Source organism: Apaloderma vittatum, unplaced genomic scaffold, assembly GCF_000703405.1.
Source record: "Apaloderma vittatum isolate BGI_N311 unplaced genomic scaffold, ASM70340v1 scaffold1306, whole genome shotgun sequence".
Taxonomy (NCBI): domain Eukaryota; kingdom Metazoa; phylum Chordata; class Aves; order Trogoniformes; family Trogonidae; genus Apaloderma; species Apaloderma vittatum.
The window spans coordinates 583-12,835 of NW_009722114.1; the positions used below are offsets into that span (position 1 = coordinate 583).

A 12,253-nucleotide genomic window follows, 5' to 3' on the forward strand; every position below is an offset into this window, starting at 1 on the left:
CCATAAGCTCTCAACCCTGACATCACATTGATTGATTTCTAAGCATTCATATGCCTCCCTAACATAGAGGACCACCCCACCACCTCTCCTACCTCATCTATCTCTTTTGAAAAGCTGATACTCATCAATTGTGGTGCTCCAATTGTGTGTATTTTGTTCTGTTACAAGTGTGTCCTGATTCCGCTGGGTGTGAGGGAGGTGGACTGTGTGGAGCACAACACACATTTGTTTCAAATAGATTTGAGTTTATGATGAAGATGTTCACCTGGTTTCAATTTTGATATGAAAATACTAAATCTCTTTTTGCAGTTTGTTATACTGCTGGGTTGCTGTTTGCTATGTTACTGTTTCTGATGAAAATAGCCTTCATCATAACATTGCTTTCCAGTTCATAGACTTTTGTTTTCAGCTAGGTGGTTGAGAAACTGTAGAAGATACCCTGACCAGAGGTTTTCTTTTATTGCAGTATGAAGTGTATGACCACGTTCTCAAACTATAAAGCAGTAGTTTCTAGTTTCCTGTGAATACGCTCTGTATTTGCGTGAAACTAGCTTGTAAAAAGAGATTAGCGTTTTTCATCTCATTGAAACCTTTTGTTCCTTTTCTTAGAGAGAAGATGATGAAGAAATGCAAGCCTTAAAAGAAAAATTGAAGTACTGGCAAAGGCTGCGCCATGATCTTGAAAGAGCACGTTTATTGATTGAACTTATACGTAAGCGTGAAAAATTAAAAAGAGAACAGGTAAATGTGGTCATTTTTCATTTGATGAAACTTTTCTGAATAAGTGTTCTCACACACCTTTTGCGATAGAAAGGCTGCAGTGTTTGTCTTTTAATCTTCATGTAGGATCAAGAAACGTATGCACATTTGTACACTCAAACAAAATGTTTTAAATATATAAAGTTATCATAGAATGCTTTGAGTTGGAAGGGACTTTAGAGATAATCTAGTCCAACCTCCTTGTGGTAAAGTGGGACATCTTCAGTTATATCAGGTTGCTCAGAGCCCCATCAAGCCTGACCTTGAATGTTTCGAGGAATGGGGCATCTATAGCCTCTCTGGGCAACGTCTTCCAGTGCTTCACCACCTCATCTTGAAAAAAAAAATTAAATTACTTCTATATAGACTAAATCTACCCTTTTTTATTTTAAAACCATTGTCCCATGGCCTGCAGGCCCTTGAGCTTGGCCACGTCCCTCTGAATGGCATCCCGTCCCTCAGACGTGTCAGCCACACCACTCAGCTTAGTGTCATCTGCAAACTTGCTGCAGGTGCACTCAGTCCCACTGTCTGTGTCATTGACTGAAGACATTAAACAGGAGTGGTCCCAAACCAGACCCTTGAGGCACACCACTTGTCACTGGTCTCCATCTGGACATTGAGCCTGCTGACCACTATCCTCTGGATGCAGCCATCCAACCAGTTCCTCACACACCCAGCAGTCCACCCATCAAATCCATCTCTCTCCAATGTAGAGAGAAGGATGTTGCAGGGGATTGTGTCAAAGGCCTTTCAGAACTCCAGATCAATGACATCTATAGCTACTCCTGTGTCCACTGAAGTACTCACTCCATCTTACAGGGCCACTAGGTTGGCCAGACAGGTCTTGCCCTTGGTGAAACTGTGTTGGCTGTATTGAATCCCCTCCCAGTGCTCTGTGTGCCTTAGCACAGCTTCTCGGAAGATCTGTTCCATGATCTTCCCAGGCACAGAGGTGAGGCTGGCAAGTCAGTAATTCTCAAAAATGAGTGGACTGTTTCCCTTTGCCCAGTCACCAGGGACTTTTCCTGACTGCCAAGTCTTCTCAAATATCACGGTGAGTGGCTAGGCAGCTACATCAGCCAGTTCTCTCAGGACTCCAGGATGCATCTTGTCAGGTCCTATAAACTTACATATGTTTAGCTTCCTCAGGTGGTCTCATCTTTAAAGATCAGCCGGCTCTTTTCTTCTTCCTTGTCCCTGAGGGCAGTTTCCCAGGGGGTCCTCCTGATTACCTCCCTAAGCAGCTGGAATTTTGATTTCCTAAAAGGCAGGATCCAGACTTTACACTTTGCCTGACCCACATCCCTCAGGACCATGAACTCCACCAGCGCATGATCACTGCAGTCCAGGCTGCCTTCAGTTCTGATGTCTCCCGTTCACTTGCTTGTGTTGGTCACCGTCAGATCCAGTATCGCATCCCCTCGGCAAGGGCTGGTTGTTACCTGCCTTAAGTTATCCTCTGTGCGCTCCAGGAGTCTCCTGGATTGCCTACAGCTCACCCTGCTGCTTTTCCAGCAGATGTTGGGGTGGTTGAAGCTCACCAGCTTGACAAGAGCCTGTGAGTGTGAAGCCTCCTGTAGCTGGAGTAAGAAATCTTCATCAGTAGGCTCCCCTTGATCAGGTGGCCTGTCACCAACGCCACCCCCAAGGTTCCCTTTGTGGCCTCAGTCTCTCATTCTTACCCAGCAGCTTTCTGCTTCCTCTTGGCTCTTCCTCAGAGACAGCTCTTCACACTCAATCCATTTCGTGATGTAGAGGGCAACCAACACCTTTGCCACTCCTTCCTCACTTGTGCCTTCTGAACAGGTTGTAGCCATCGAGAGCCACGCTTCAATCATAGGATTCATCCCACCAAGTTTCAGTAACAGCAATTAGTTCGTAGCTTTCTAGCAGCGTGGTGGCCTCTCAGCAACTCCTGCTTGTTGCCCATTCTGCCTGAAGTGGTGTGGAGAAATTGATTAATAAGCCATTCTGTTAGACTTGCAAAGACAATTGGTTTCTGAAGAACTGTAGGAAATTTGGTCTTTTTAGGTTTTCTCAATACATGGGCCTATTTCAAGTAGCACTTTTATTCTTCTGTCACCCCAAAAAAATTAAAAATATAAGCTTCATCTAAGTCTTAAAAATTTCTAGAGTTAACATTGCTGGGAAAAGAGATCTGAGGAAGTGATAGTGCAGAAGGATCTCATTTTACATGAAAAAGCAAAATGTCTGCAGTTACAAGGCTTTAATTGTCCTTATATACAAAAACACCATTCCATTTATACTTCTTGCATTCTGTGAACATTCGTTGCAAGCTAATATAGTTTGTAACTCTTGAGTGGTTTTTTTTTGAATTTTTTGTGTCCTTTTGGTACATTCACATGTCACTTGTTACATGCATGCAGTATTAGCTATGCACATCTTCTGTGTGTGTGTACTCGTGTGTATATACTTTGTTTATGTGTTTATATTACGTATAGATACATTAATGTCTCATTAAGAATTTATTTCTACCATAACAAGACTGTTTCAATATTGGTAACTTTTTAAAAGGCCTGAGAATAAAGCTATAGATAAGTTGTAGTACTGTCAAAAGTAATGAAAATTCCCAAGGATGATTAAGTATTTGAATTTCTTGTTGATTCATGTTTTTTATATTATTTTCTTGGAATTGGTATAGAATTGTGTCTTTAAAATTACTCTTTGTTTTGGTATTATGTAACCTGTAAATGTTCATCAAATTATCTTTTTACACTTGGAATGTGGCACTACAGCTGAAATTTAATTGCGAACAGCTTACCTTTAAATTCTTGTTCTTTACACACTGTTGGCAAAATATGAAGCAGTTCTTATGTAGCATCTCTTCATAGAGAAGAAATACAGTTAAGAATGGAGTAAAAACAATTTATAGATCAAATACAAATTTCAGTTCTTAGAAGCTGGAATTGAAGTCAAGCATACAATGAAGAGATGAGAATGAGTTTTCTTACAAAGTCATCAGCTGAAAAGTGGATATCAGACAAATGCCATCTGATGATATTGAAAGTAACATTGAACTCATTTAATTAAATGTGTTTATATTGTGTTTCATATCTGAAGTACTTTACTATTGCTGCAAAACAACTTCAAAACAGTATCTTAATGAAAAATGCTCAACTGCATAATTTTTACATCTTCAGGTTAAGATAGAGCAGGTTGCAATGGAACTTCAGCTTACTCCTTTCACTGTACTTCTGCGATCGGTTCTGGATCAGCTGCAGGAAAAGGATTCTGCTCGTATATTTGCTCAGCCAGTGAACCTTAAAGAGGTATGTTTTCAAGCTGTATTTCCATATGTTTTTGTATGACTGGTGGCACTTAAGTGCGAGGAACAAATCATTGCATGCAGAGTTGGGAGCAGTGAGACCTTTTAATCTCTATTCTTAAAATTTTCTTCATCACTTACGGCTTGCTGCTGTGAAAGTCTATTTATGCTCATATACTAAAATAATTTCTGAAAAATGCTGTACAGACTAACATGAGGACATATCAGTAAAGATTATTTGATAAAGCAGACTTGAAGGGTGTTTTAAAAATTAAAATGTGGATACTGTGTTCTTATTTGCAGTTGAAATTCTCATCATTCACTGGGAAGCTAGATAGACTTTGTGTTTTGTTTGTACAGACGTATACAACACACAGAGGTGTAGAAATAATGCGTAAACTTGTGTACATGTCTATAAAATTGCATATATAGGAATGCATACACTTATATATTATACATGTGTGTAAACATATGCCTTTTTGAGTATGGATATGTGTAAAATGAGGGGGCTGGTTAGCTCAGTTGGTTGAGTGTGATGCCGATAACACCAAGGTCGTGGGTTTGATTCCTGTGCAGTCCCCATGTGTTGCCTGATTTAGTTGAGAGGCATCCCTGCCCATGACAGGCAGGTTGGATTAAATGATCTCTAAGGTCCCTTCCAGCCTAGGCCATTCTATGATTCTATGAAATACACATACAGGTACATTAAACCACGGAATTCTAATTCCTTGTATTTTCAGCATCAGTTAGTAGAGCTCCAGCTTGTTACCCAAGATTCGGAATCTTGTAACACATAAACTTTGGTTGGCATGCAAGCATTTGCAATATCAAGATGTGCAATTCTAAGCTACATTTTGAAGTCCTCGATTTGAAGTGTTGGAAATATGTTAAAAAATCTGGATCAGTTAATAGCTAATGTTACTTTGTCTGTAATAAGATAATTTTACCCATTCATCTTTTAAATATTTATTTGAAGGTTCCAGACTATTTGGATCATATTAAACACCCTATGGATTTCTCTACCATGCGAAAACGGTTAGATGCTCAAGGCTATAAAAACCTCAGTGAGTTTGAAGAAGACTTCAATCTTATCATAGATAACTGTATGAAATACAATGCAAAAGATACAATATTCTATAGAGCTGCAGTGCGGTTAAGAGATCAAGGAGGTGTAGTTCTCAGGCAAGCTAGGCGAGATGCTGAAGGAATCGGTTATAATAATGAAACTGGAATGCACTTACCTGAACGGCCTAAACTTGAGTCACCCCAGCCTTTCTCTTGGGAAGATGGTAAGACGTTTTTGGATTATTTTTAAAAGTTGCGTTTTTCATTGCACACAGTTTGTACCTTCCAGGAGGATGTTTGAGATTGTTGCTGTTCAGTTTGCGTTAAAAACATTGCTTTAAAGATTCAAGTGTTTCTCTTCTAGTAGATCTACCATTAGGAAATGGTGTTATCCAGATTCTAATTTTAACAATGCCAGAGTCTTAATTTAACAAGATAGATGAAAAAGCTTTTTAAATGGAGCACTTTAATTCATGTGGTTGTATATGCTTGTAAGTCACGGAACATGACTACCAGCGTGCATAAACTTAAGCAGAGTCTTAAATAAATTACTGAATTAAAAAAATCAAGCACATTTTTAATACTAGGAATTAAATGACTTCTTTTGACATAATAATGACCTCAGTTTTCAAAGGTTTTTGCAGTAAAGGAGAATAATTAACACATTTCTTCTAGAACCATAATCTTGCCCTTCTCTTTCACAAGAAAGAAATCATCTGTTAGGGTGGGAAGGATTAATTATGGCTTCTTTCTGACCTTTTAATTCTTTGCTCTACTGCTTAGTTTTCTTGAGCAAAATGCTGATCAAGAAGAACAGTAATTATATAGTAGGAATTCGTTTCAGCATTTCTTCACTGGTAACAGTGAAGCCACTAAGACTGTAATCTAAGTATCTTTTTGATGACATTTTCAAATTCTGCCAAGTGAAATTTTTTCCCCCTCCTGTTGGTATTACTATTCTGGGAAATATTCTGGGAAACGCTAACACATTTTCCATTATATGTATTTTGACTTCAGTGGATAGGTTACTGAATCCTGCAAACAGAGCGCATATGTCCTTGGAAGAACAGCTGAGAGAGCTGCTAGAAAAACTTGATCTCACCTGTGCAATGAAATCCAGTGGGTCAAGGAGCAAAAGAGCAAAGCTGTTAAAGAAAGAAATCAGCATTATTCGCAACAAACTAAGTCAGCAACACAACCAAGCTCCTCAAATAGAATCAGGTATTGGAAGTTTTGAAGAAGAAAGTGCAGCATTAGAACAAGATGGAGAAGAAGAAGGTAAAATTTTAAGCAATGTTTCCATCAGTACTCTTCTGAGCCTCTTCAATCAGATCCTTTAATCATGTGAATTAAAGAGTGTAATAACTGAATATTATATGTAGTTTTAAAATGGTCTAATAGCCACTTAATCACAACAAATATTTTAAAAATGTGAGAGAGATCTTTTTAAAAAAAAACCTCCCTCCGTTAATTTTCAGCGTAGCAAGGCTTTTAAAAAGTGTGGGTGTTAAGAAATGACAGTACAGACAATCTCATATGAAAAGGAATAGCAAATGCCTGAGTGGACAAAATCGTTGTACTTTTGGAAATCCACTTAAATGTTCAGGTGTGTATTAGGAACCATGTGAGCCTAGGTCAGTGGTGCTGAAAACTCAAGCCGCTTGTACTGTCTTTTGTAGCTTTTTTTATTCTCTACTGTAGACTCTGGGGAGGCTGGAGGGTAGTTTTGGCTTTTCATTTTTCTTTTTTTTTTTGGTGGGGGTTTGGTTTCTTTTTGTTTGATTTTTTTTTTTTAAATTAACTGTTGATAGGATTTAACAAATTTCATGTTGTAAAATCAGTTCAGCCATATGTAACCAGCCCTTCCTCTTGGGCTTCTCTTCCTCCTCAAAAAGTTGGTCTCAGAACTGCATCTCCTTGTGACAAATTCCTGTTGTTTTCAACAAAAGCAATACACTAGAGACACCTAACTTTATACTTCAGTTAAATATCGTATGTGCATTTTTAGCTTTTAAATCAGTTACTGAGGTCTTTCTTGCTTACTTTTAAATGAAGCAAAGAAAACTTGGTGTCTCAAAAAAAATCGCATTGAGTTTGTTTTGTGATTGGCTCTTCTCTATAAAGCTAAGCTATTTTTCTTTAGGAAAATTAGAGACTTGTTTTGGTTAATTGCATTGAATGTGAGGAGGAACGAGCTCAAGGGGAAGTGGAAGCATGGTAATAAATAAAATAGTCTGTGTCTGGTGCAGCTTGATGCCATCAAAATTTTTGAAGGATGAAGTCAATAAAATGACTGTCCTTAACTGCCATTCAAATAGCAACTTGATGTTTAATTCTTAGTGTGACTAAGGAAATGCTTTTCAGACATAAAGCTAACTTGAGTTTTGACCGACAGTAGTAGAAAAAGTTTGCGTGAATCAGCGTATTTATCTTGTTCCGTTAAGTATTAAAACCTTTAATGATTTAATTTTTTTTTATGTTACTGGGTATACATCTTTAGGTATGTAGTTTCTGGCAGATAATACGCTGACTTTTTTTTTTACTTGTAGCTCAGCATTTTTATGACACAAACTTTCACCACAGCTGTTGTGCAAAACAGTAGTCCAAAAGTGAGCAGTAGCTGTTTTCTTATTTACAGTACACTTAAAAAAAACAGTAATTAAAAAAAAAATTAAAGCTGGATCCCAAGTTGATTGACATTGTTACTATTCTGATCTAGTGAAGAGTAATAATAACTAGTTCAAAATTCAGTTCTGAAATGGAAAGTACTTAGAGGAGTGAAGAAAAATTGCCATAAAGAAAGATGAGCAAAGTAGTAGAATCCTGTGCCCAGATTCTCTACAGGAGCTGACTTCAGGAGAGCTGTGAATTACCTCCTTGCAATTCTGTTCTCCGTTTCTGATCATGTGAAAAATACAGTACCAGAATAACCCCATGAAATTTAGATTTTAGTGTCTGAATAGTGTTTTTCTGTGTTAAAATCTTTTTGTGTAAGAAAGTCAGAACTTGTTCACAAAGGACAGTCACCTTGGACATTCTAAACTGGAGCCTTTTTTAATTGGTAATACATTAAGTGTGCTTATCTGACTGTAAATTTCGTTTTAAATTTCTTCCTGAAATATTATCTACCAGTTCTAAGAATGTGAGCATAGTCACACTTTATTTTAATGATAAATTTTTAATATGAACTATGCTATTGTTTGGTTAAACCTTAAACAAATGGGCAAAGATTTTTTCTGTGCTTGGAGTGATTGATTTCCAAGTAAGCACTGCTGAGCCAGAACGAAACAAATACAGAAATAGCATTTAATCCACTACCGATACAGGGCTCAAATAACCCTTGTTTTTTTACAGTTTTTTTTTTCAGGTAGCATAGAAAAATTAACTACATTTAAAAATTTCATGTAATATGAGACCAATGTAATATCTGTCCTACTATTTCTCTAGAATAAGCATCTTCTTCCATTTTCAAATATTCTTTTTTGAAGGTGGAAAGAAGGCTTCAACATCAGTTTGAGCTGGTATTTATGGGTTGGGAAGCCCTTCTACTTGTATTTGGAAATACTGCAACAGTAGAATGCTTATTTTCTTTCCCATCACTTGGGATGAAAAACTGAAACTAGTTTTAAACATTATATCTCCATTGTCTCTTCCCAGCATAGAATTACTGGAATTAACTGGGACATGGTGATGTTTAGGAAAAAAAAAAACCAAAAGGGAAGAAAGGAAGAAAAAATGGTAGAGGGTGGTTTTTCTGATTTCTCCTATCAAGTCTTTATTGTCAAGTCTGTATTTGCCAACTAGTGGCTAACCGAGCTACAAGACTTTGGAGGTGGTTGATTTTGGTTTTTTTTTCCCCTCCCCTTTTTAAATTTAATTTTTCTTTTGGTTGATAAAGCTTGTAGCCACAACTGTGAAACAGCTTTGAAAATCTTGCCTTCCTGCAAATTTTATAAGATGTTTTAACTCACTCTAGTAGATCAGGTTACAAATACTTTTTCTTTCTTTTTATTTTTTTTAATGCTTATCTGATAAAATTTGTCTTAGGCAGGTAAGCTGAATATTGGTAAGATGAAGTAGATAAAAATGTATATTACCAAAATTTTACTTGAATGGCAGTGTAATTGCATCCACCACCCCAATTTCCTAATAAAAAATAGATTTCTTAGATTTTAGTTAATGAGACTAACATAACTGCATGAGAAGTAAACAGTATTTATCCAGGTGTAAACTGTTAACACCAACTATAAACACCTACTTTTCTATCCCTGTTACATTCCCAGTATAAAAGTAGGGACTACTAACTAGGACAGATTGTTACTAGACAAGATTTGTTTTTAAAATGTTATGCTTTGTTTCCAAACAACAGTTTATTTGGTGGGCTGCACATTTATAGTGAGTTTTATAATAGACTTTCTAACTACAGGTTTTCAAAAATCACACTCTATTTATAATTTTTTCAGGAGATAAATCTCCCCCTAAACTTGAACCATCAGATGCATTACCTCTTCCTTCAAACTTGGAGACTAATTCAGAACCACCAACCCTCAAACCAGTAGAACTCAATCCAGAGCAGAGTAAGCTTTACAAAAGAGTAAAATTTGATAATGAATTATATAGCACTTCCATTCAGAAAGAAATAAATGGACACACTCCAGAACACTTATTTGACAGTAATCTCAATGAGTCGACTGTTTCTGCTGTAGCTGAGTCATCAACTGATGTAAACAGACGTACATCCATTCTCTTCTGCAAATCGAAAAGTATAAGCCCCCAAAAGTCTGCAAAGAACACTGAAACCCAGCCAACTTCTCCACAGCTAGGGACCAAAACCTTTTTGTCTGTAGTCCTTCCAAGGTTGGAGACACTTCTGCACCCAAGGAAAAGATCAAGGAGTGCATGTGGAGATTCTGAGGTTGATGATGAGTCCCCTGTAAAGCGCTTGGATACAGGTAAATGTTACAGAACTTATTTGAATGGAAGCATCTCGAAAGTTAACATACCTGTTAATTAATAGAAATACATGTCATTGTTAATCTGAAGATTTTAGCACTGGAGCAGTTTCTCCTCACAGTTCAGTAGTTACAGTTCAGAAAAATACCGATTTATTTTTGGTTTGGCCCTATACGATTGGACTTATTGAAAAGTTTTACTTTTTCATAGTTCTCACTTCAGCAATGGAATCTTCATATTTACGTGTATGGGTAGGTGTGTGTTTGCTTTTTTTTGGCTTTTTCTATGCTGATTTCCCCTTTGTTGCAACCAATAGAGAGGATGAATCAGTGCTTTTTTTGGAAATTACCTGTTAAATTAGATGAAAACTTCATATATGGTTCCAAAACTTTATATGTGGTGCCAAAGCTAGAACTCTTATAAGAACATGGAAAATACATGTTCCATGTGTGACTTTTTTTGGTCCAGTGTTATTCCAAGCATGTTTTCGTGTTATGAATCTGATGATGGTGTATGAGGTGCTTTGGATACACATGTATTTTATGGAAATGTTAAAATCCCACCGTATTATGACATTTCCTGCATTTTGTTTCTTTAGTCTGTGCACTTTAAATAAAGTAGAATCTAAGTGTAAGATTACAGTCTTAATGAGACTTCTAAAGAACATTAAAAAAGTATTATCTGGATATGTTGGTGCACTATAGTCGAACACATGAATTACAACTTTTCTTAGTGAACCATAGTCCTTTTTGTTGGAGAAATTTGAATAAAACCCTCTTTGAGCAAGAAGAGCAGTGTAAGAAAATTGCTTAAGTATATTTTTTTTAACCTTATCTGTGGCCATTGCTATGACTTTTATTTTCTCTTTCAAATAAATACTCTTTGTTTCATTGCCATGTTGATAACCCATACGCATGTAGGAAAAGCATGTGTTTTTTCATCTTTGAAAGACAGAGGAATTTAGTTTAAACATTTATTATGATGTGCTCCAAAACCTGGGTTTTTTGGGTTTCTTTTTGTGTTTTTTTTTGAGGGTGGAGGGTTTGTTTGTTGTGGGGTTTTGTTTGATTGGTGGTTGTTGTTGTTTTGGTGTGTTTGGTTTATTTTGAGTGATCAAGTGAGGAGGAAAGTTACTCTAATGCTGGAATCATGAGAAATTTATAAGTAAGTTTTGGTTGGGGGAGGCTTTTCATTTATAATTTTATTTGTGTCACCTCTTTGGAAAGAGCATGGAGATTTGATCTGCTACTTCAGTTCTGCAGTAAGACTCATGTGAAGGTAGCATGATGATAGAAATTGGTTAATCTTTGTTAATGCTATAAAAAGCTTTGGTTTCCAAGTATTCCAGTTTTCCAGTCTTTCATCTGGATAATTTCATTATGTACCTTTGTGCAGATTGCATTTTATCACATGCACAGTGATTCATTTTGTACTAGATCACATCAGGAACTGTACGAATTCCTTGAAATTTTCATCTTAAGCTTTGTGAGTTGTTTCTTTGAGGAAAATCTGTTTTTTATTATAATCAAAAGCTGACTTAATTCTTGACCAAAAAAACCCATACCCCACCAGACTTCTGATTATACTTAAGCTCTGTCTTTTTTGGTCCTTTTCTCTCTGGAGAAGTTAGTGATATGTGGGGCAAATATGCATTTGATTATCTTTGAAGCAAAAAAAAACAAAACAACCCCACAAATTATGGATACTTTCTTCTCATTTAAGTACTCTTCCCATTTCAGAATTTCTAGTGGGTTTAGGAATTTTATGTAATATGTAGACCAGGAATAAACCCCAAAAGATTAAAAGATTATATTTAAATATTATTGTGTAGTGTCTTCCCTGAAGCTAATAAAGATGTGCACAGAATTAAATTTATGTGGAACTAATGTTTAGGGAGCATTTAAACTTTTTATTTGTTTGTTGAAGAGGAGACTGTGTATGTGAATTGAAATGCTGTAGCCAGATGAAATTCACCTGAAGGTACTCTAGTTATTCTTTAATAGCTTGTGGGTTTTTTAAGCAAATATGTGATGTACAGATGTGTCAGCTTATCAAATCTTGTTCCTGTGTTTCTTTCTCCATTTGCAACAAAGATTTTTGCTTTCATGTTGGAGATTTTATTCCTCATGTTATTTTCAAACTTGTGTCTCTACGCTAACTTAAGCAATTTGCAGTTGGCAGCTATTT

General features: G+C 36.6%; 1 protein-coding gene across 1 annotated transcript in view; it reads left to right on the forward strand.

Moving 5' to 3' along the window:
- Window positions 1–615: 615 nt before the first annotated feature.
- Window positions 616–12,253, forward strand: part of BRD1 (bromodomain containing 1) — a gene marked incomplete at its 5' end in the record, with an annotated part of 38,025 nt that continues 26,387 nt past the window's right edge. The window contains 5 exons of the mRNA XM_009871632.1: window positions 616–741; window positions 3,924–4,052; window positions 5,025–5,337; window positions 6,131–6,391; window positions 9,577–10,065. Coding sequence (XP_009869934.1) covers window positions 616–741; window positions 3,924–4,052; window positions 5,025–5,337; window positions 6,131–6,391; window positions 9,577–10,065 — 1,318 coding nt within the window. The remainder of the gene's footprint in view (window positions 742–3,923; window positions 4,053–5,024; window positions 5,338–6,130; window positions 6,392–9,576; window positions 10,066–12,253) is intronic.